The 25,454-nt window shown below is 43.4% G+C and overlaps 1 protein-coding gene across 16 annotated transcripts in view; it reads left to right on the top strand.

Annotated features, from left to right (window-relative positions):
- LOC100124104 (tachykinin-like peptides receptor 99D) overlaps positions 1-25,454 on the top strand; it is a 67,612-nt gene that overhangs the window by 20,364 nt on the left and 21,794 nt on the right. For all 16 annotated transcript variants that reach the window (XR_001729416.3, XR_001729417.3, XM_001607906.6 and 13 more), the window contains exon 3: positions 12,093-12,694. Coding sequence is in view for 14 of the 16 variants with exons in the window: in XM_001607906.6 (XP_001607956.2) it covers positions 12,177-12,694 (518 nt within the window). In the remaining 2 variants the exon portion in view is untranslated. The remainder of the gene's footprint in view (positions 1-12,092; positions 12,695-25,454) is intronic.

The following is a 25,454-nucleotide window of genomic DNA, read 5'->3' as shown; positions in this document are numbered from 1 at the left end:
CACGACTGAGCGGGGTTACAACGGTTGAAGCTGATGTCAGCAGAGAACAATAGCGCCGGCGGAGCTTCGTCGTCGTCGTCGTCGTCGTCGTCGTGCTGTCGCCAGCTCGCACAGAGAGAGAGAACCTTGATGACATGCATATAGGAGCGAGCGAGCCCCGGAACACCAATTAAGCGCGTCCGGTTACCAGCGAGCTGAATTGAAAGTACAGGCCGCGGCTGCTGCTGAGCGAGAACTATTCCGAAAGATGTCTCGATTCGCCCTTGACTGCCGAGTCTGTGTTCCGGAATTTATTTCGGCTGCTGCGAGTTGCCCAATGGAATTTTATACGTTTTTTCCATACGACCTTGCACGTACGGAAAATTATCGATTATCTCGTGGCTGACCTTGTTCAGATACTTTTCCGTCAAGGCCAATGTGGAAACGTTGCATTCCGTGTGTGATGAAATTATTACAGCTCGAATAACATTTTCTTAACCAGTAAATCGGCCCATATGGTAACGCATGAATAGGCCTTGGTGATCGCTTTAATTCGCTCGGTCTGCTGACAAATCGTTCCAGATTTTGCTGAGCGATAGCGAACGCGTCGCACCCGAATTTTGTGCGGTTATTATGTGCGTCATGGTAAAGCAAGCGGCGAGGTATCGATGAGCTTGCGCCGTTCGCATGTAAAATTAACTCAGTTTTAAATTATTTCACTCGTAATTCTACACTCGGTTGTAGCGCAAGAATTTCAAGCTAACAAGCATATAGCATTACGGTGTTTTTTATTTACTAATTTTAATCAAAACAGCTGTAAATTTGAGAAATATTGCAGGGTGTCTGCGGATTTTTAATAAAATTAATCAGTCTTTCGACAGAGCACGTTTATAGATTTGTCAAATTTCGTCAGCTATTTATATTCTAGTTGCGTAACTTACATATCTTGTATACTTATAGGCTCGTATATTTATAGGCTTCATAAATCCGCATTTATAATCGGTGTATCAGCAGATGGATCAAACGATTCTGGTTTCTATTTACGTGTGAACGTTGCATCAACGTCAGAAGCGAACGGTTGCGTGAAGCATTTTCAAAAACGTAATCCTTCGAAATATATTCAAAAGCAGATGCTTTATATTGCTCTCGCATTCATGGTGAATATGGAGCCTGGCTGTTCATTTTGCATGAGCTTTCTCTTTGAGTGTTCGCCGAAATATTTAAAAAAAGCTCGAATCCGCTTAAAAGGGGGCTTTTTCATCCATACGTTAGAAAGTCTCGGACCTACTCATTCATAATGCATTCGTATACAAACGGAAGAGCTCCGCTCCGTCCACGACTCGAAGCGCCTTGAAAACTGCTCAAACGGTGACACGTGGCTATAAAGTCCTATCACTCTCAACACTAAACGCTCTCCTCTCTTCCTCTTCACGGCACTCCGCGTAACGCGACACTCGTCTGAGGCCTCGACTACTTGCTAACTCATTTACAAGTGTTTCCGTTGGCTATTTCAAGCCGCGCAAGCGCAAGACGGACTATAGCTTCTAGGCAAAAGAAATGTCGGCTTCCCCTGAATATTATTATTCCGTTTCTAGGTGGTACAAGCTCTTTTTCGCGCGCTAATAACGACACGCGCGCGACGTTTTTTCATTGGCGAAAATAACGTGGAAGAAAAACCCACGACTACGAGCCAGCTGTAATCAGACGGGATGCGTTTTTGCCGGCGCTCGTTTTGCTGCTTCATCGAGACAGAGATGCACGATTGCTACGGTAGTTTTGGATTGTTAGCATCGCGCCGTGTGTTTGGCTTTTTGCGATTGATTCGGCAATCGCCGATGATTTAGAGCTGGACTTTTTTCTGTGCTCTGGACAGCTTGATGGCGTTTGACATTGTGAAATCGAGGCTTTTTTCCTTTCTCTTGCGGAATACACGTACAGCAACGATAAAACTTACTGGCATAAAACTTGGAATATGTTGATGCAAAGATAAAAGCAAAATTCTTCAGCCTTTGTAAGTATAGTTCATTTTCAGAATCTCCGTTTTTCCTACGCATACTCCTTGTGTTACGATTTTTTATTCTCGAGTTTATCGTTCCTCCCAAATACACTAAGTGCAGTCTATGACACGAAATACTTGGTTTCGTGTAATTACATGCTTTGCATTGTTGATACATCAATTTGCAGACAAGCGAATGATGCGACACCACGTGCATGAGCAAACAAGAGTTCACGAATTGAGCTGAGCGCTATGCTCCTATAGTGTTAATAAATAAAGGACAGTAATTGCGACTTTATGTCATTAATATTTCAGGCTTCTAATTATACACCAAAGGGCTGATAGCCCAAGCATCTGTGGCTCGTTGATAACCTCTGCACAACGGTAAAACAAGATTCTTTTCACCTTTTACCCCCGGCGAGAAAACTTTGGTTTTTCCCGCTCAGCCTAATTGCAAATGCTGCAAGCTCTCGTCCTCAAGTTCGCACGCATAGCATAAATAGAAGAAAGAAAAGCTCATTTGTTTTCCGATGCACGAGCGCTAAAAGTAGGTAAGACTAGGGACGTGCGATCGACAACCGTCAAGTAGAATTTTGCGTTTTTCCTTCGATTTAATGGGAGTGATTTTTTTTTGTTGTTTCCACGGAGTTGCGCGCGTGTGTGATTGATTGTTTGTGCTCTGGAGAAATGGACGCGGAGAGCCGAGTCTCGCGACGTGTAATGGGCTGGATTTTACGCTTATTTCAGGCTTTTTTTATTGCGCAACTCGAGTGTCCGCGTCCGGCCGGGGTCATTCGTTTTTTGTCCGACCGGCGCTGACATGTGCTTGGAAAGTTCGCCCATGTCATCGTGCTGCGGAGGAAGAGCTCCAGTGGTTAAATGATTTTTGCATTATATTTAAACAATTCAGATTTAGATACCTAACCTCAATCCGTTGAAGCTTCATTAATGCCTATTCGCGCAGGATGCCTTGATCTGCGAACATCTATACAAAAACGATGGAAAGAGGAAGACTCTAATCTCTGATCGCGAAAATTCCGATTTAATTACATCAAAACCGACGTAACCTACATTTCCAGTATATCCTTCCCATCAATTGCAACAGGTGTAATCTCGTCACTCCACACATGCGCAAAAATATTTTACTCCCAACTCGCACAACCAAAATATCAAGTTTTCCCTAAACGTAGCTAAATTTTCATTAAAATGTACCTACCACTTGCAGCAACAGTACATAACGAAAAGTATAATAACGCGCACTCATTAATCCTGTTATATAAAACACAAAGTTTTCCAACGACCAATGAGGCGCTTTCGCGGGTATAAGCACACGTGGGCTAAAAAATGCAAAGGCGTTTAGATGATTTAGCGTTGCCTATGCGCGTGGCAACAGAAGACCTTTACACCTTCCCGAGCTGAGTTTTTCCTCGCACATAATGGCGCCTCTTTCGCACCTCACGAAAAAGGCGCGCGTTGAAAAAATCATGAGCGCGGTTTCTCTCCACCTCTATAGTCGACGGGTTTCAGTTTACGGAAAGAGGATATGAGTTATTTATCTACGCATCCCATGCGCGTAGATCAAAGGCACACCTGAGAGTATTTCGTCGAATTTAATTAAGATAAAAATCGAACCACTCTGATTTGTGCGGATTCAAACTAAAAATCGTGCAAGTTCGCCGCGGAGCTTTCAAGTATCGAGCGCGGAGCTTTTCAGGACAAAGAGTAAAACAAACTAAAGCGCGAGAGAAAGTTCCACTCTCGTCGCCCCTGTTGCGGGAAAATCACCCGCGCTTGCGAGGAAAAAAACAAAACAAAGCTCCTGACGCACATACGAGCTGCGGTATATTATATAACCGAGCTTTCGAGCGCGCGCGTGATAGCCGATTATTCGCTTCACGTATGCGCATCGAAAATCAATAATAAGGAAAGCGAATTACATCCCGCGACGAGAAGAAGAAGAAGAAGAGTTAGAGAGCAAGAGACTCGGCGATTTTAAGCAGCTGCCTCTATAAGTCTTCCCGCGGAGGCAGCAACGTAAAAGGACGTCGTGCGCCTTGCCATTTATTTCGATCCGTGCACAGTGCAGCCGAGAGCTATTCCGAGCGTCGGAAGTAATGTAAGGCCGTAAATATGAAAAGGCGTCGCAGCATTACTCAAAAGTATTCTTCGCCACACGAACTTTCTTTTTGCGAGAAAAACCTGATGCAAAAAAGCACGTAGAACATCAGAGGCGATTCGAACAATCAAACAACACTCAAAATCCTGCCATTTAACGCCGGTTTAACGCGCAGCGAATCTGAAATTTTTAACCGCTCCCTACGGGTTCGTCGGCGTCAACTCAGTCACGTACAATTTTGGGCAACAAAGTTGTAGAGCCTGGAAGCCGCAACACGTGACGGCGAGCGCTCCGATAGTGCGCGCGCGTGTACATCTGCAACACCGAGTACGTGATGCCGGCGGTGTGTGCGTTATGAAGTTACGATGGCTCGCGCGCCAAGTGAAACAAACGCGCTCGAGTTAATTTTAGACGCGCAGCCCGGTGATTGTTTCCGTGTTCTGAGCTATACGCACGCATGCATTTAGGGGGTGCATTGTTTTCTTGAGTTGCGGCTTTTACATTAATATGCACACTCGTGGGTCTGCTGATCAACCGCGTTGTTTGCTCGGCTATGGCAGTTCAACGTCGAGGCATTGATTTACAAGCGTGCGGTGAATGCACCTGCTTAAATTCGGTATTTATTGCTTATTTGTTACGAGGCTTAGTGTACGCGTGACTTCGTGGAGGTCGTTTGTAGGGACTTTGAATATCAATGATGGGCACACGATGTTTCGTGTCAGTAACGGTAGAATACCCTCGTACTTGTATATTGTTTGTCCATAATATGTCGTAACATCGAGTTGCCTCGCCTGACCGGAACGTGACCGCTTCTACTGAAAGTGCTCGTCACACATAAAAAGAAATTCCAATTCAATATCTTGCACGAATAACTGTGTTGCTTTCTCTTTCATTTATTTTTCTCGAGCGTTTGATCATCGGTTATAAAGTGCAGTTTACTTTTCAATCAACGAAACGATCAGAAAGCTGCGTTGCTTTCGAATTTCCGAGCGACCCTCGCGGAACTAATCTGTTCGAGCGTTCCTTTACCCCGGTTCTGGAGAAAAGTATAATCAAAAGTTTTTTAGCTGTGAAAAAGTATGGTCTCGTGCAATATTGATCACAAGGATCCGTACATCCGCTCGAAAATGTGCTCATCAAACTCGGTCCGGCGAACTAAAAAGCTAACGAAGCACTTCTCCTGGCGCAAGAATCTTCGCCCCCTACTTTCATAGCGCGACCTATACACACAGCAGCAGCAGCACTAGCCTTGAGAGCATCCGGAGCACTCGGGCCTGCACTTCTTATACTCTCGCTCCTCTTCTTCTGAAAATGGTTGCGCGGTCCCATCACCGCTCCGACGGGCTATATTGTGCGCCGTGCTCGTCGCGCCGCTGCAGAATACCTAAGCCTCTCGCTCCTTCTTGCAAAGACAGCCCTCGCGTGCTTGTGGAGAAAGGAAGGAGCGACAGGGCGAAAACCAGTCTAGTCCTCGTCGGCGGTTCTCCGCAGCTCACACGCTCCATTATCGCGAGCCTAACAGCGTTACAAGCTCCTGCAGCGCTCGCAGCAAGCCGCAAAGCAGAGCTGCGTACACACACACCCGCAGGAGACAGGCCCTGGGAATTAGCTTTTGTGTTGCGTCACACGCCTGATACCCGTCGTGGGTGTGCATATATATATATATAGGCTGAGCCAAAACTGTTACGATTTGTTATTCCGTGCGTCGGATGCCCCTTGGAATTCCAAGGTAAAGTTTGTGCGCTGATTAGTTGACGGAAACGGAGAGATACGAGGTTTTAGAAAGTACACGAGTTTCCTTGGGTGGCGGTTACTTCTTCTATAACTCTTTACTGGATAGGTATTCTGCTGTTGCTGCAGTTCCGAGTTTACGTAGGGCGTGTTTTGATTTCATTAGGGGGTTAGTGGACCGCAGACGAACTTCCGGGTGAAGTTTCGAGCTTTTTAGGGGGATGCGATGGATATACTTCGTAAAGGTGGTTAGTGAGAAAAGATGCTTAGTTTTCGATTTTCTCGTCGAGAAAGTTTTCGGAATGGACTTTTTTAGATGACTTATACATGAAGAACTTTATTATTGTTTTAATTTTTCTTATTGTAGGGCACGATCAAAATTGTTGTTGTCCGTTGGATTATAATTTCGTAGCGGCAATTTAATACAGCTCAAACATGCCCTGCCGATTATCGATTCTAATTTAATTTGTGGTATGTGTTGATATCGAGATCGAAGTTTAGTTAGCTGCGATAAGTTAATTAGACCGGCGTGAGAGGGGACTGAGATTCACAGAGTTTAATAATATATCGAAATTTGGCATCGTGGCTAAATAATATTTAAAAATAGAAACTAGACATTTAGAATTTTCAAGTTCTGATACAGGTTCTACTGTTAATAACAATTGAATTGCAAAGCTTGTTTACCAATAATAATCATCCGCGCATAATACCGCGGATCAAATATTGCTTGATTGAATTTATTGCTCGTTACATGAAATGGCAAACGACTATGGTACATAGTAGGCTTGTTTACTCATACGAAAGTTTTATAATGAAAGTAGAATCCATTATTACATACTCATCAAAATTAAAACAGCCAAAAATGACTATAAGTGCAAACTATGCAACTACAAAATATTGCATATTTTCCAATAGAAATAATGAAGAACAGTTAAGAAAAACATAAAAGAATCTTAAAATAAGGATTCACTCTTTTCAATTTTCTCTTTAGTGCGCAAAAAGTGGAATATGATTTTCACTGAAACCGAGGAAAAGTACGCGCTAAGTAAAGGAACGTTAGATTCGCAAAAAAGCTGAACTTGGAACTTTTATACGCAGCCATAACTCGAAGATTATCGTTGATCCGTTTCATTATAAAATACTCGAGTAAAAGATAGACGAACCGCTTGTTTCGTTAAAAAATGAATAAACACCCGCTCACAGGTCTGTTCATAATTTACGCGATCAAATATTGAAGTTCCATTTTGGTGCTTCTATCTAGAAAAGTAAACCCGAAGCTTATTTTTCCGCCTTTCGGAAAACTCGAGCCGGAAAAGCATTGGTATTTTCACGCCAGAACAATTGTGTTACTACACTAATTGTGTTACACCTTTTACGCACGGCGGTCGCGCAGCTGCAAGAGCTCTGGTTTTATGAATCAAATTAAATTCGCAGTCGAACGTCAAAACCACGGCGACTCTCCGTTGAAATTCCTAGCGCCGGCGGGCGAGTTTTACTTTTATGACGTTTTACACCTCGTTGCGCAAGTGGATTTCGCGCTGTTTTTTCTTATCTCACCGGTTTTAAAAAGGCGAGGAGAGAACATTTTGATATCATCGCCGTCTCTTCAAACTTTATAACGGATTGAAATAACTTTCGCACTCGCGCACTTCGGCGCGAACTAGACTTGTTAAAATTTCGCGGGAAGCTCAAAATTGCCTGGTGCGCAAACGATTATGCGGGGAAATTCCCATCGCCAGCAACGCCGTTTCGCGCTAAGTGATACGAGAGAATAATAGGAAAACCGCATTGACAAATCAGTAATCAGCGCCACGCGAGTGAAGCCATTAATTTCTGGCTCGCCAACCCAGAGAATTCATTGCGACAGCTCTCCTCCGCAGGAGTCATACGTACGAACTTTTGAGCGAGAATAAAGTCGAGTTCCGTGTAAGTACGTCACGCCGGGCGTGCATCAACCACCTACAAGTGTGAGGTATATGCTAGCGGGGTATCCATATATGGACGTTCGCGTTTTATCAATGCTCGCATCTTTTAATATAAACATGAAGTTTTTGCAAAGAGACGCAGTCCGCTCGAAATTAGAATTTTGCGTACTGGGATTATGCGCGTGTATTTTGTGCGCTGAATATGTGAGACAGATCGAGGCGAAGAGTGTATAATACGATACTGGCACTGATTCCATTTACATGGCTCTACAAGGTTCGACCTAGTTGCGATAAAATATACAAAATTAAAATGTCATAGGCTTAACGTTCAAAAATTCAAGCTTCGATTCGGTCGATCTATTGGCTCATTTTTTCCCCGAAAAACCATACAGAATTTCCTAGATGCCACACAAGGACCACTCTCCAACAATGCCAGAACTCGCTCTATTTGGCGCCTCCACATTGTTCTAGCATTTACCATTGAAATTTCTCAGCGGCCCATCCGTCCAAGATACCTAAAAAAGGCTCTAATTCTATCTTGGCGCCCTCCGAGCAATATTTCAGAGCTCAAACGCAGCCGAGGAATACGAAATTTTTCAATTTTCTCCCGCGCCAAGTTCACGCACGCCACGATACAGTCGCGATAATTCAAACTTGGAGGAAGCTTTGGCGACGAGACAGTTCAATCGCAGGCATCAGCTGTTCATCCTCTCTCCCTCTCCCTTTCTCTTTCTCTCGACTCGTTTCCGTAAGCCGTCGTCTCGCGCAGTAGCAACTATTCTCTCTTCTTCGAATTTCGCCGCCTCTCTAGTCCAGGTTTATACTCTCTATCTTTTCCTCTCTCGCCGAGAAAAATTCCAATTACAGAAGTATCCGTGCCAATCGCGGCAAAGTACGTCCCGCTCTTTCCCTCTTTTGCTCTTGCTTCCGTAAAAAAATATCGCCGCTCTATACGTACGTACGTGCACGCGTGGCTTACACACGCTGTGATGAGGGGGAGAAAGAGACGAGACAATAAGGAAGGAAAATTGCGCGAGCTTTTCTCTGGGAAAATCGAGAGGGAGAGAGAGAGAGGTTGCACTTTTCCTTTTGACAGCGAGCTATAGTATACCGTATAGCTGCTGGGTGAGCATGAGCTAGACAGTAGAGTCGGATTCCGAGACAAATTGGTGGCGGAAAATGCTGGATTATTCGCCGACCGCAGGTGTCGAGAGAGTGCAATATCGTATATGTATATATGTGCTGTTGAGTATACTATACTTGTGTAATATCTGGGAAAACAATGACTCTTTGCGTGGCTGTATAATGAGTTTATCGGTATTGAGCAAAATTGGCTTCATCACTAAAGTATAAGCTATAATCAGGAGCTAATTAGAAGTACCATTATTGCGTATCGCGGAACTACGCTAGTTTAACATATATTACTTTGGCTATGTTACCCAAATTCGTGTACAACGGCTTCGTTAATATTCATCGTTTCGAACTATGCATTTCTATTATATAGCGTGAATTGTTATTGTTTTCATGTGGAGAGCGTGAATTGTCATCGGATAAAAGAAGCAGTGTGCGCGTGATATCACGATAAATTTTCACGAGATCTCTCTGCTATCTGAGATAGCATTTCTGAGAGCTAAAGCTGTGTAAAAGGTGTCACTCGTTAGGACTGAAATATGAAAGCTTTTTTATGTACTAAAAATGCGCCCCATTAGTTCTTCCGCTTGCTTCCTCATATCCAGGTCAGGATTTTCAAAATTGAGGATGTTGCCGCGTTTTATATTACATTACCGTCCTACTTCGCGTTGAAATATGTATAATCTTGCTATGAGAAGTTAAAAACTGCCTTCGGAAGAATGTTCCGTTATAAGCTCTCCTGCACAATTAAACATATTTTTATGGTGCATGGTCAGTCTCGAGAAAGAATTACATTTTCTTCAAGTTCGCAAGGCTTATTCAATATCAAAATCCACAGGTGCTAATGTCAATCAGCATACATTTGCAGGTATTGAGGAATCATAAATTTTAACGAGAGCATAATCTCATCAAATTTAATTCAATCGCACGAAAGTGAAGTCTGCACTTTTCTACTTGAAAAAGTGAAAAAAAGATTCGTAAATAAAAAATCGAATATGAAACTTTCAACGGCTTATGAAGAAAAGCGAGCAAACATAATCCTCGAAATCACTCCACTCAACAGCCCGCTGTCGCTCGAATTCCCGAAACAGCTTACCGGAGAGAAAGAAAAACACGGATATTCGCTTTGCCCTCGCCTACCTTGATTTTTCCGCTTTCGCCAAAACCTCCCACACCAGACAAACACGCGCACGCCCGCCAGCATCAGCCACTTTTCTAAAAGTCCTGCTCCGACTCGGGGATAAAATATCCTCGAGTGGCAGAGCAGAATGGAAACAAACTCTGCGACCGCGAATATCGACAGAGAGACCGACAATAATGAAAAGTGGCATAGGCCACAGAGATTCCAACGTTATATTAAAGAGTAGACATGCGTGTATCACTGTGGCGATTAGCGTTTGAGAATTGAAAAAGAAACCGACACGCCTTCAAGGAAATCCACACAAAATCGTATTGCATAGGGATACGATAGGGCGAGCCAAGGGTAATCGTCCGGTCGATCAGCGATAACAGATCGCCGCGCATTGATGTAATCCACATCCACTATGCTGACAATAGGAAAAAGCGACAAACGACTGTCCGCATTTGGTGCGGCGACTTTTTCATTTAAATCTCATTATTGGCTCGTGTAACGAGCTGCGCGCCGAGGGAAAATTATTTTCCGAGCCTCTGCTGGATTTCGCGAGAGCTTTCATTCCCGGCGCCGACTAGACTGTCCGCCTACTATTACCCCTTTTTGCGCCGATAGCACTATGGGAGAAACGGAATGAGAGAAAGATCAAAGTCGCAAGGGAAGTGAATTGGAGGATCAAAGTAGTACGAGTAGATGGAAAAGGGAAAATCCGATGATAAGAGAGAATTAAGGATCACTCGATTAGCGAAATCGCGTTTGAGGGGCACACGAGAGAGAGATAGGGGCAGGTTATTAGCCTGCTTTTTATCTTTCAACGACAATAAGAGGATGATTTTGAAAATTCCCGTCGCGAAAGTTTTACAATCAGAGCTTTGATTAGTCGACAAGAATAGGATGATTGATGAGAAAACGCGCCCGATATCGCCGATTGATCAATTTATTGACGACCAGCGCATATCAGCCGATATAAGAACTCATAAAAAGGGACGGACCGCGGCCTCATAAAACGTGCATTAATCAAAATCAAGGGGAGGCGAGAAAGTCGCGAGACATCTTCGTAAAGAGAAAAGGAACCGCGAAAGCTCCGATGCGGATACAATCGCGAGATTGTATCCGCATCGGAGCATTATATAAAGTCTATTCGTATAATAATAAAATAGAGATCAGGAGAGCCAAGAAATCGTCAAATAACCGCAGCCTTAATTAACTCGCGCGCGGCGTGGCGTATCGCGATAGGGGCGTTAAAGCGCTCGTAAAACGTAACTCTCCCCAACGAGGGGCTTCTCGCTCACGGCATAGCAGCGAAAGAACAAAAGACCGAAGCTGAAAGGGATGACGAGGTGGCTTGGCCCCGAATCTGGCGACCGCGAAATCGGCCAATAAAAAGCCACTGCGTCGCCGTTGAGTAAACGACACCGCAGGATTTCCCGTCTTCGATACACCTCTTCTTGCTGCCGCGGATCTCGCTTCTGTTGTTTTGTTTAACGATCACGAAACTGCCTTTTTGCCGGCGGGGTTTTATCGGATCGGGAGTTTTTCCAGCTACGCGAGCGCCCTTCGATTTGAATTTTATTGGGACGGGCAGCGACAAAGTTTTTAGACGCGAAAAAGAGCGAGAGAGCTGTCGGACGCGCCGAGGGTTTCAGAGCCCCCTTTTTTATTTTGTATCTATATTGTGCGGTCTGTCAAATTTTCGAGAACGTCCATGCGAGTCGAGAGCTTGTAACTGTGATGAGATCGGAAAGACGTAATTTAGAATATACTGTCACTACTGCAGCAACAATCAACTTCGTGCTCTTGTCGATGTGAAAAGCGTTTTTTTTTATTCGGATCAGCGAAGCAAACCTGTCCCTTTTGCTAATTTCCAAAAGTGCACATCCAAAAAAGGATGATTAGATTACAGCTGAATTTAGCACATTTCAGTTTATCATTTAGCGACGTTGCGCGTCTGACCCAGTTCGGCGCATTCTACTTGCTCGCGTGCGAGCTCTCCTCTCCACAGCCCAATGAACTTTTTATCCTTCGCACTTCCTAAAACCCACGAGTATAACACCCGCATCAATCTTTCCAATTCTGTTCCAGATCGTCAGATCACAGCAGTCGACCCCGGGAGCCTAGACGCTTCAGCAGCAGCAGCAGCAGTGTCTTCAAGGCAAACCATCGAAGATGACGTTGGAGGAGACGCTGCTGCAGTCGGTGCAGCCTATTCTGAACAGCAGCACTAGCGGTCTGCTGCTGGACCAGCTGAGCCCGAGCATCATCGGCTCGACGACCTGGCCTGGAGCCTTCTATGAGTTGGATGGATTCATCAACGGCACCGGCAACGCCAGCCTCTTCGACGACTCCGACGCCCAGAATTCGAACAAGTTCATACTGCCCTGGTGGCGACAGATCATCTGGACCGTCCTCTTCGCCGGGATGATCGTCGTCGCGACCGGTGGCAACCTCATCGTCATCTGGATCGTCCTCGCGCACAAACGCATGCGAACCGTCACCAACTACTTTCTCGTCAATCTCAGCATCGCCGACGCCATGGTCTCGACGCTCAACGTCATATTCAACTACACCTACATGCTCAACAGCCACTGGCCGTTCGGCAACCTTTACTGCAAGATCAGCCAGTTCATTGCGGTCATCACGATATGCGCCAGTGTCTTCACCCTCATGGCCATATCTATAGACAGGTGAGTCTTATTTTTCAATTTTTAAAAGACGAAAGCGCAAACAACGGCTTGTTTTCAAATCCGTCTTTAACATTTTGAAACTATTACAAAAACTCTTGTAAAATGTCGCAAAAACCTGTAAAAGCTTTTTCTGGTTTATCCGAACGTTATACCCGAAAACCATCTTAAAATAACTGTATTATTTGGATTTCTCGTATACACATCCACTACGACAATAGCTTCCCCGCACACTGCAGCGTGAAAATTCACTGAGTTTCAACGATTCAAAATAGACAAGTTCTGGAACCGGATTTCATACGCATAACTTTTCGAACAAAAGTTGGAAAGTAACGAAAGTTCTATCTCGTTCAGTAGGACCAGATGACGAACTCTCAGTTAGCCAATAGCGAATGAGATATTTCACCGGACACACGAAACTATACATGCATTTGTCGTTATATTTCGAACGATTATTATTGCGTAATTTTCACGGTAGTAGTTTATGAGCTCGAGAACGTCTAAACGGAATAATTCGCTGAACGAACATTCGTGAAACTAGTAGGATTTCGAAAATAGAAGAATCAACAGCTTTTTGTCCGACACTCTCTTCCTGATATCTATAGGACATAGACAGCCGCATATTAAAGCTCTCGATTCTAAAGAATCATCCATCCACACGCGAGAGATCTTGCGCTCTATAGCTAAGCTTTCCCGCTTTATCGGCACAACAATACAACGGCAGCAGAATCGCGAAAAGTTTCCTCTAAAAAGTGGCCTCTCACAAGCCCATCGATGCACCTCGATTGCCTGCGTCATATATATTTAAACAAAGAGTCAATCCCGGAATTCGATGTGCGGTTGCGTGTACGTTGTCGCGGACAGCGAGAGGACATGTCAATTTCCCGCGGACGACCGGCGTGTCGCTGATGTTTCCCTCATGAGGATGTGGACACGCACAACTGGGGAAAAAGCGCAGGGTGAACCTTTTCAATCGAGCATCCATCGCATAGGTCATGAATTGGATGCTCTGAACTACTTAACATCTGCTTCTCCTCGTCCTTGCTCATCAGTTTAGAAAAGGAAACAAAGCAATTTAAATGGAGTATTCGTTTCTAAAACCGTTCCTTATACCGAGAAAATATGAAAACCACACCGGCGAAATACTAGTCTCTGCGCAGCTGTGAAACAGTTCGACGTTACAGTTTGTAATTCGGTTAAAGTGTGCAGGAGTTGATTGGCTATCGGGAAAAGTTAAGCTCACAGAGGACGATCCAAAATTAATAGATCTTCGTAAAATCATTGCGAAATTTATATGCCTAATTAAGTAAGTTCTTTGTTAAATTTAGCTAAATTGTTGAGGATTCAGTTTATGATATTGTGATAACTTGAAAATCTCAGCTAATAATCGATCCAAGAATTGAAAATAAAATCGAACTTTCAAACTCTCTACACTCATAATATCACACACGCGAAGCTTGCAGACTCGGTGAAACTCGGCCATTTACACACTATAGGAGCCGTTGAATCGTAATATCGCTATATACATTTTTCGAACCGCCATGGCAACTGCTGCGTGACTGGATTACTAAATCTTACGCTTATGGAGGATTTGTTTGATCAAAAGAGACGGCTGGTCCGAGACACATGTTTTACGACTATTATTGTGTGACGTCCTGCGACAACACAATTGTGACTTAATAATTGTGTTGATTTTATATTCGTCAAAATTATCGATATCGGCTCCATCATTCATATTTCATTTAATAACAAAAACAAACCCGAATTGATTCTACACAAATTAAGATACAGAAATGAAGTATAGATATCATTTAAAACTTGCCTCCATAGATTTGTACACGCGTACGCGTAATTGAGAAAGTTAGGAAGAACAAAATATCCGATGATGTCAGAAGATAAATATTTCCGGAAAAATTGACTTCCACAATAAAAGTAATCTTATGACTTCTTGAATGGCCTCTGGATAAAAGAAGTAGATTTTATTTTGGGATCGTCGGGACGAAAGCGTATCATGTTCCTCTAAATGAAACTTTAACAGTAAAGATATAGAGTGTTATGAAGCGTCAAAAAGTTTACTCGTCGTCGAATTTTTCACAGCATAATATCAAATCCAGATGAAACTCTCGAGAATAAAAATTTTGATTAACCGCATCAAATTCCCGATGATGGATGAAAAAAACAACGCATGTATCGGCGTAGGTGTTCTGGATGAAAGTATAACCAGCCGCTCTCTTGATTTACCAGAGAGGATGACGCATCGAAAATTTCTATACCGTATAATGTATTCTAGCCGGCAGCGCACGCCAGATCCGAGCCAAGGGTAGCAAAACAGTGTAGCGACCGGCTCTATTCGTGCGTGTATGAGTATAGTCGCGGGCATCGATCGCCGCCTCAATCGAGTGAGCCCGGAATTCCGTTAGGTGCATAAAGGGGGTCGGAAAAATATCACATCTATATGCAGGCCAAGAACAAAGAAAGTTCGGCTGCTCATATCAGGCAAAATTGAAAGACGGCGGTATACCTGTAGCAGCGGGAAGGATCACACTGGGCGGTCGGCGATATTTTGGGTACGGGAAGTGAGCGGAGGGTAGGTACGCAAGAGGCCCATGGGTGCACTCCTCGTGCTCGCGTAACCCCGGTATCCACTAGATTTCGGCAACAGAGGTAGGCGTATAAAAAATAATATGAATCCGGAAGGGAAGACAAAATCGACCGCAGTAGCGTCTCCCGTGGGAATAGCCGACAAGTGCGCGCGATTAGGACCAGGCGCTTGAGTGAGCGGACGGACTTGAAGAGGAACTGTTGCTGGGGATTTTCAAAGCCTCAAAACTCTCGGTGCAGTGTAATAATATAGGCTGCCCAGTCGACCCTCTGCAGCCGCGATGGCGTTACAAATTACACAAAGCGCGGACCGACGAGTCCTCGCCTAATCGGATTAGTCGCGCGAGACTGCAGGTCCGGCGAAAAGTCCATCTTCGCCCATATAGAGTCGGCCGATTAGCCTCGCTATTGATTGCTCTCCACGTCGTGACACCGCCCGGCTCTTCCCGCCACGTCCCAGTCCCTCTCGCCGGGTCGTAATGCTCCGATGCTGTATAATAATTTTTCGATCCACGCCGCACACCCCTCGATGCGCGTATAAACTAGGACCGATCGCCCCACCTATGTCAGGCGTCAGGAGCCCAAAACGTTTGTCATCGGCTACTCTCTGCGCAAGATAGGCAAAAATTGCCGAGGGTCTTTATGGGGACGCGGGATTGAGGAATCGAGCTCCTGGCGGGTGTTCATTGATTAAGATTTTTCCTTTTTCGGAAGGACCGACGCTCTCGCTCTCACTGATTGATGAATATGGATATTCTACGTTTGCTCTCAGTTTTTTAAATGAACCCTTGCAATAAGCTCCGGACGAGTTCACACTGTATTTCTTCATTCGAGAAGTGCAAATCTACTCGAAAGATTAAAGTCTTTTTATCTCGGCTCAACTCGGCAAAATGGACTTATACCGCTTCACCCGCCGCACACTTTAGGGTTGTTGCGGACGTAACAGGACTACTAGGGATAAGAGTAAGTGCGGCGTATTTATTCTTTATTAATAATATATTCTACCTATTAGTAGTTTTAGCGAACGTTTTTCCGTCATTTGGCTCTCATATGCGCGAATCGACAAGGCGATTCGTGGCTTCAGGCCAATACGGTTAGGAGTGATTATATAATCATTCTTAGACTGCCACGACCTCAGTAGGGAGTTTACTCCCCGGATTTTGAAGGTCACTTTCAATGCGAAGAGGCTAAAGGGCCGATCTGTGACTGCCAGGCTAGAGAGTCGAGTGGCGAGAGGCGTTCGCGCGGGCACATGACTGGGTGTGTATAGCTATAGATATAGAGGAGCGCGCGCACTGCTTCGAGTCCCTTCGGTAGTCCTCGGGAAAGCGTCTTTGTTCTAGCGGGCCCGAGTTTTCGGTGGCGTTTAATGAGTAGAGCGTCAGTTCTCGGCGACAACTTGTGAGAGAAGGTCACTTTAATGTAGTCTTGTCCCATACAAGGGTTCTTAACCTACATGTTCGGTGATTCTCTTATCCTCCGGCGCAATTCACTTGTTCAATTTCCTCTTTGCGACTTCGACTAGTGCAAAAAAAACAGAAAAATTTAGAATCCATCATCGAGTTGGGCACGAAAGTTGCATATTAGCCGCAATAACGCTGCGAAGCACATACTCGAAATTTATCGATCGGCTATATCAGAAAAGCTATACCCGTTCCCGAAACTTGGGGCTGCAGCGATTTATGAAGATTCTTCGCAGAGCGATTGCGTTAGACGCTCGAGCGCCCAAAGATATGCGCGCGTTTAATGGTATAAGTAGAAGTTGCGGCTCCATATCTAATTATATTATATACTTCGCCGGGCAGAGATCCGCCCAACTAGTCGGCGCGAAGCTGCGCTCCTCGGGCGATGGCCGGCAGCGTCTGGCGAAACTCTTCGCTGCAACTTACTCGTATGTCGTATACCTGTAGTGCGATCGGCGTGAATTATTATCAAAGTCCGAACGGAGCCCATGCGTGCGCGCCGTTAAGTGAAAGAGAGAGAGAGAGAGAGAGAGAGAGAGAGAGGGATTACGGAGCCCCTGCGGTGTGCATACAGCTCGAGCACGGTTCTTCGGTTCCGCCGTCTGCGGCTTTATCAATTCTCGCAGGACGATCTGATGATATCAACGCGCTGGAATCTCGACTCGAGGTTTTTTGGTTCAGCTTCGGAACGATCGTAATATCTACAGCGGGTAAACTCGAAAATTCGATATAAAAGGTATTACCATATATTCATGGGCAGTTAAAATATTTGATTATTTATTGGTGGTGTTATATAAAACTTGAAACGATGTTGTTCTCAAAATGCAAATGTTTATTTTCATAAAGTCGTATACTGAGACTGACAGGGAAAGAGTTGTGGTAAAAGCTAAGTAACATAAACGCATCGATAAATCACTGTAACTAGATCAGAACAGAGGCTTCATAGTTTGTTTAGTTTGGAGAGCTTGTAGCAGACATCGATTTTATTATCTCGCCTGGGAAACTGATAATAAACTAAAGTTTTTGCTCTTTCCATCGAATAATACAACAATACAAATTTATGTTTTTCTTTGCTAAAAGCATTATTATGGATGAAAGTTTGTGGCAACTTTTTAATAATTTTCATTTTTACTGATTGCGAGTGTATTGGAAGATGTCTAGTAGGTTATTGAGTACTAAAGTTCCATGGTATATATGCAATATAATATCACTATGCGTTATTCAGCAGGCGCCATGTCGTAGTCATATACAATAAATTCCTTTCACTTATTGAAGAGAATATCTAAAATTCATGTCTATTTGAAGACTTAACCGTAACAGTTATAAATCGCTCTGAAACTGTTCGAGAGAGATATTGCGTATATCCCCTTATCATTAAATTTGTATGTGCTATAACAAAATCGATTCTATGACTGAACGTCATCAAGCTCTAAATTAAATGAACTGCTTGGTTGTATAACGTTAAAACCGCGGATTTTAAACAAATTACTTAACCAGTAATAGTATGATTTGAATCGCAATGATCCAGCGTATGTGCATTCTTAATGTACAGCATTAATTTTTCGAATATGAGTAGTTAAACTATCAACTTGTGAACTAATTAAACTAGTTTATAAACTAATTATTAAAGGCTAAATATTCTAGCTTTATACAGTGAAAATGATGAATCGAGCTCATTCAAATTAAGCTCGCTTTGCTCAGGTATAGAATACCTGTAGTATGTAGTCAACGTTTGTTCCGAAGTGAAAAGGTGACGAGCGACTCCGTGGAAAGAAACTTCTGAATAAACATGATTCGAGGACGCGGAAAAGATTTTTCCAGGTGCGACACTTCTCGTGTAAGTTTAACTTTCTGATGCCACTCTCTGGCCAAGAGTAGCTCATTTTCCAGCGATTGCTTTCTTTCCGAACTTCTACGAAGTGCGGATGAATAGTGCAACGAGAGAAGAAGCACAATCTTTGAGATCCCCCTACTAAAGTGACAATGTCTCTCACGTCTGGCTTCGCGGCAACTTTTACCTTATCATCTTCCTTCGAGCTATGATTGTTCAGCTTATCATTCAATTAGGACCTGGAAGCGGAATTATACAATTTACGAACTTTATGCTGATGAAACACGAGGTGATCAAAATCATATCAATTATCGCCACGACTTCGTCTACAACTGTTACAAGTTCTTGATTGGCGCGAAATACATTTTCTCGAGCACATAACCATTCCAAAACAATTCCATAAATAAGCCGCTAAACGAGCGACCATTAAGCCTACATACACAACAGTTGCTCTCGTAAATTAATCGCCCGAGACCAGGATCGTGCTGCGAAAGAGGCATATTTCTTCACGAGAGAAGGAGAGAAGAAACTGGTTGCGTAAGTGATAGAGCTGCCGGCAAACAAAAAATGTTCACGGCGCTTGAGGAGGAAACGAGAAGAGATAAGAAGTCTTTTTTTTTGCGAGGGCGAGTGTAGGGTGCGATAACCCTATATTAAAAGAAACAAATGTGCCAAGACCAGACTTAATAACAAAGGCGTTATACCACACGGATCATCCCTTTTTTTACATATTCCAACGTTTCCGAGAAATTCCAAGCGTACATTAATATACGTGTTGGTCGACTAGCCGTGTTAATTTGTCACGTGTGCGTGCAAATTTGCGTGACATTTGTATCGGGAGCTCGGCTATATGATAAATGACCAGGAGGGGGTCGAGATTCTACGTTCCCCTCGACGAAATCGGCTGGTTTTTCGATTCGTATATGCTTATCGACTGCTTCAAAATGACTGCGGAAACGAGGAATTTCAGCGAGAAAGATCAGGCGTTGACACTTGCATCACTTCCGCTATCGAGAGGTCGGAATTCCTTTTGGGTGGCGGGAACAAAGCTCGCGATGGCTCTTCCTCGTGAAAAAAATGCGACGATAGTATAAAGTTACGTTACCCTCGAGATGGTAAACGATCAACAATGTACTTTTTCATCTTCTTCACAGCCATTACCTCTTCCGAGACATAATCTATGAATTACCAGCCAAAGTTTCTGCTTAAATCATGGCCCATTGTAATCGCAACGCGCATAAGCCGGCATGCAATAACAGTAACATCGCACCCCGTTTTTCCATATCACGTTTAGAATCCTCTATATTGATTTGAATAACAGCTTGAAGATGCTCCACTGATTTTCCTTCCTTCCCTTTTCCTAATCCAGCGAGTTTTTTACATTTATCATTCTCGGCGCGCGGGAAAACTTAGTTTGCGGCTACTCATGAAGTCCATTATAGATATGTATCTTTTCAGGGGACATAACATGTCAGACGCGCGGCTGCGTCAAACGCATCTCCGAAATTGAAGTTCGTGCGCCTGTACACTTCCGTGCGCGGAATATAATGTACAGCGTCTCCCTCGGCCGCGAGCCGAGAGTAGGGGAGTACACTGAAAAAAAACTCAGCCATTTTAACTGAAATCGCACCAGTAATCCGTCATTGTACGAAGACTCGCCAAAATTACCGTAGAGTTCAGTAGTTTTAAAGAATCAGTTCGGTCCTTTTTGCTGGTGTCCCACGTAAGCAACCAATTTTACGAGTCGCGACTCGCCAAAATTACCAGCGACACATCGTTTTTCTTACTGAACAGTCGTTACGGTGGCAGAACGGTTAAAACTACCGGACTTTACAGCAGAAATGACTGTGTTTTTTTTCAGTGTAGGGGAGATTCCGACGAGTGAGAAAAAAATGAAGGCAAATATTTACGTGTCTAGGAACACTTTATTCCGCGTGATAAATTGCCCCCGAGTCTTGATTCTTTATTTTTTAAGATCTACAGGATTACCTTCTTACGCGACTCTGCGCCTCTCGCAAGCGAGCTTTAGCTTTATTAACTTTGAAACTCGTATATTTGGATGGAATTTTATGATATTGCGCGCGGGACAGCGCACACGCGCGTCCTCTAGTGATGAAGTTGATTGCGTTGAGATTTAATAAAGAAGGGAATGCTGCGTGCTGTAACGTTCTTTAATGGGCTTGTAAGTCAAAGCGCGCCGAAAGCTCTCTTTCGGTCTGTGATGAATTTTGGCTGAATAGAATTCAGCAGCTCGTGTGATACGTATTTGGCTTTTTCTCTCTATTACGTTATTTTTCAAATTTGCTCGTTTATTCAAACGTTTAAAGGTCTTTATTTAAAGAATTTAACGGGGATTTTCAAAAATTTTTTTTTTGTAACAAAGAGTTTTAGTACGTACACTCACACTTAATTTCACCATTCGTCGACCATACGTGTATTTCGCTAGTGATAAAAGACAAATTCTTGACGATATCGAAACAAAAAGTAGTCCGTGATACAATTTTTGTAAGTATTTCGATTTTCAACTTTCATATCCAAAATTACCACAAACTTAATCAGGACACTTTTTATTACACGATTTTATCAGTGTAAAGCACAAATCGTAAAAGAACAGACCCCCCGCGGCGTTAAAAGGAGCTCGTCGATCGTAAAAATTACAAAGACCTCGCAAAAAGTTGGAAAACCCATATCTCCTTCATTCGCCGAGACGATCGATCAGCCGCAACCGTACACGCAAGTTCTCGGCTCGCGAAAAATTGCCCGCCCGAGTTTCTCTCTCCGCACAGCGAAGGCCTGCGCCACACTGTGTGTGCATCTATAGCCAATGCCCGCGACAATTAAAGTGGACGCGACGACAAGACAGAGGCGAGATAGCGCGAGGGAAATCGAGCCAACTTGAGTCTCCGCGCGATACTTTGACAGGACGCATCCATTTTCTAGTTTCGCACTATCAGAGCGTACGGTGGCCGCAAGTAGTCTCTCGCTATGTACGTGTATACCTGCCGAGGGGAAGCTTCTTCGAGTTTGCGATGAGGCGAAATGCACTGGAAGCGGATGTTCGAGATGCTATGGAAGAGCGTATTTCTTATTATCGTGGTCTGACGAGCACCCGAGAGGAAATAGTATTTATTTTGATTTATGTTTTCGAGGTGTAAGCTCTATTTTGCAGGATTGAGCTCGATTGGCTCTGCTACTTTTTTTGTGGACTGGACTAGAAGTGTGCTTGTCGAGGTAGAGCCCGCGGGTTTTTGTTTCTTTGTTATGGAGAGATAGATCGATATTTCGGGGAAGCCGAAACTGTATTGTTCACAAAAATGCAGCTCTATATCATCCGAGGCAATTTTCAGCTGATGAAAGCATAAGAGCGAAATACGACTCATTGCTGTCGAATAGAACGATGAGTATAAACAAGAAAATAACACGCGAAGACTGTACGATGCTTCTTTAAAAGTATGTCAAACTATTCGTAGCTTATTTTTGACCTGAAAAACGAACAGCTGTCAGGGCCCTAACCATTTTTTTTCAACCACTGTCATGTGTACCGATTTTTCGGAAATGTTGAAAATTAAAGTTTTATGCACACTATATATTGGAATAAAAAAGATTAAATGAACAGTTCAGTAGAATTAGAGTATTTTAAGCACATACAGCTGAAATTCTCCCGACATATTGAAATGGTGTTCTGTAACTCCATTATCTGATGCGAATTGCTCAAGTTACTTTGGCACACTTTAATGAGAAATGTTATTCAAGTAAGGATAATTTTCGCTTCTGTTTCGTCAAGTGTAACACGATGATAAGCTTTCAATCGAATAGGTCCTCCGCACATCATGTATTCCATCAACTGAAGCTTAATAGAATAATCCAAAAGTTCATTAAAAGATTTGGAAACAGTGACAAGCAAGAGTAAAATTTTTTCACATGCGACGTTGTAACGTCTTATCTTAAGATTTTCACTCAGAGTAACTCGCAAATTCGCGCAAGACAAACATCCGGGCTCGAAGATAATTCTGGGTAGGGGGGTAAACACTCGGCACGCAACGTATAAATTTGGAAATAATTTGCAGATACTGAAATAAATTAACGTCAAAAAGCTCGCCACTGATGAACTCGAAAATAAAATGGATTAAAGAGAGTTTTTCCGAGTTCGCGCGTCAAACAAAGTCGCTCCAACGAGTTTCGCGCTTAATTTCCGATTTTGTTTCTTTTCTCTCTACCTTTACGACTGGCTCTTTTACTCTTATTCGTCGCGGTTAAGTACTAGCTGAACGCGAAAACTCGCAACAAAGAGGAACAGAATTACCGCGCGTGCGGCGTTTTATCTTTCCCACGATATACGTTATATAACCGGCGAGACGACGATTTTCCGACTCTTTTTTTGCGGCCGTAAATTTGTCCCTCCACGAAGCGGTAAAAAAGGTGATAATAAAATTTGAAATATTACACTCTATATAAAGCGACGATCATCGATGTCTGTATACTTTGCAGGGTTATACGCTTCGGCGAGTCATAATACCAGCGACTTTTGAATCATTATTGATTTATATGTGTATATAACCGCGTGTTGTGAGTACGGTATTACACATAGTACATTTTTCCCGATAACTAATAAATTTTGCGGATCACAAGATTATAAATTCAACAACTCGATACAAAAGGATAGTCGTCTATACAGTATGCCGCACAAACTGACGTAACCATAGTTCTATAAAAAATATGTTTACACTGTAAGTTTTGTTGTACATTAAATATCTAGCGGAAATACACGTGTTTAATCAAACTGCAATTTTCCGCGCAGCAAGAAGAGCAAGCTTTGCACTCGTGATTTATCATTCTAACCTTTATAATTCACGGAGCGAAACTGCAGTTAACACGCAGAGTTGCTCTCCCCTACATACGCATTAGCTTTTTGCTTGAAAAAGCAGCCACGTTATTAGTTGTGTCTGAGCAAAACAAAAACTTACATACGCCGAAAATTACGTATAATCTAATTCGTGACTGAGTGCATGTGTATGTGTGTGGATTGAAGATGCGCAGAACAATCGTTCGGGCTGATGAGTTCCCGATAATCCGAGGTCAACAAGAGTTCGAAACGCGCTCGGACTGCGGAGATGCTTTTATGTATTGGTTGTTGCGACGAGAGCACGAGCGGCGAATCAATTTCAAGGAAGCCTTGTACATATAGGTATATGTGGGCAGTGGCCAGGATCGACGATATGCCTGATGAGTTTTCCTCGGACGTATAACCGAATTTTATCAGATCCGCTTCCGATTTATTGGCAGTGTTTTCTTTGGGTTTTGTAATACGATCACGGTGGTGTATTCGAGAAGATGAATGGCTGCACTATAGATGACTGACGAGAGTAGCCGGACAACGATTACTATTATTTTACCTAAAAACTGCTCCATGTTTATTCTAGTTATCAAAACAATGTCTTTAAATAAATAAGCGCGAGTCATCCCAATTTGAACGACCGCACAAAATTTTGAGTTATAGGACACTTGCTGCTCGTGGCGCGACATTTTCATAACTAACTCGATCCCCGCTTGGTCGAGCCGCTATTCATCCATTCGTTAATCCAGTCACTCGCTCTCTTCTATTATCAGCCCCAAAACACCGAGCTCTATATGCAGCTTCCCAAAACAGGAAAGCAGCGAGGGGGGCGGGGCAGCATCCAACAGCGCCGGTCACTCAATTGTCCATCATTCGATGACGCGTCAGCTGGAACCGCTCAACTTTTATTCTCTGACGGCATTTTACTTTTCAACGACGATCACGAGGTCTCTTGCTGCGGTTCGCAATCGTGTCGAATTACGACGCGACGCCGTACGGAGTAGAGCCATCAATCAGCGGAAATAAATTGTCCGTTGATTGAACTAATAATGCCCTACTGCTGCTGCAAGGGTGGCCGGAAATCATATATATCGCGCGAACCCTCAATTGCGATTTAATTGTAATTAAATCGAGAGAAGAGCGGGCCGCTACACGTCGCACGAGAGGCTCGAGAAATGTATTCCGATTGAATCGCGTACGTGAGTATTGCCGATGCGGGCTTGCGAAATTAGTGGAAACAAGCGGGAGCGAATTTTCGCAGCGTTGATAAATTGCGGAGGAGGCAGCAAAAACATTGCGAAAGCAAGGGATGCGCGTTGCTTTTTTCGCGTTTGTATACGTGAAACTACACACAATAGAAACTCGACACGCGCCGTTGAGAAAAAAGCAAAACAAGCTCGATTCCTAATGAGAAGCGCGAACCAAATGCGCGTCCGACCATAGCCGGCCTCATTCTACTTCGCGAGACCTTTCGGCTTATGGTATATCGCGTTCAACCTTGCTATAGCCTTCACTTGCACACTCACTGAAATTCATATAACACACTTGAATGCTTGCCAAAAGTTGGAGAATTAATGGATTGACTGTTTATAGAATATACTGCGCTCTCGATGCATTACCGTTTTTCTCTTTAATAATTTCTTTTGTTCTTACTTTTTATGCAAAAACTACGACAAATCGGTATTTTAATTGAACTTGCCTCAAGGGACCGAATTCAACATTCTCCAATAATCTTTTTTCCTACTCCTGACACAAGCAGTGAAAAAAGAGGTGCATTAAACAGCACGTTTTAGGAATTGAAAGGGGTTACAATGACGTGTATGTCGAGTCTGCCTTTGACGCGAGCACGGAAAAAATTAACGCTGTCGATAGGATTAAACGATTGTTCAGATCGATCTTAACTTTATACACGACGGGGATTAAAAAATATTTTTGATTGATATTTTCCATTTAAATTTCTTTCACACGCTTGGATATGCTGTTTTCGTTTTGTTAACGGACTTCTCCAATTAAGATTCTCTTTCAGAGTTCAAT

Source organism: Nasonia vitripennis, chromosome 5 (assembly GCF_009193385.2).
Source record: "Nasonia vitripennis strain AsymCx chromosome 5, Nvit_psr_1.1, whole genome shotgun sequence".
Lineage (NCBI taxonomy): Eukaryota > Metazoa > Arthropoda > Insecta > Hymenoptera > Pteromalidae > Nasonia > Nasonia vitripennis.
Note: the sequence above shows the minus strand (reverse complement) of the source record. Positions and strands in the feature narration are given on the sequence as shown.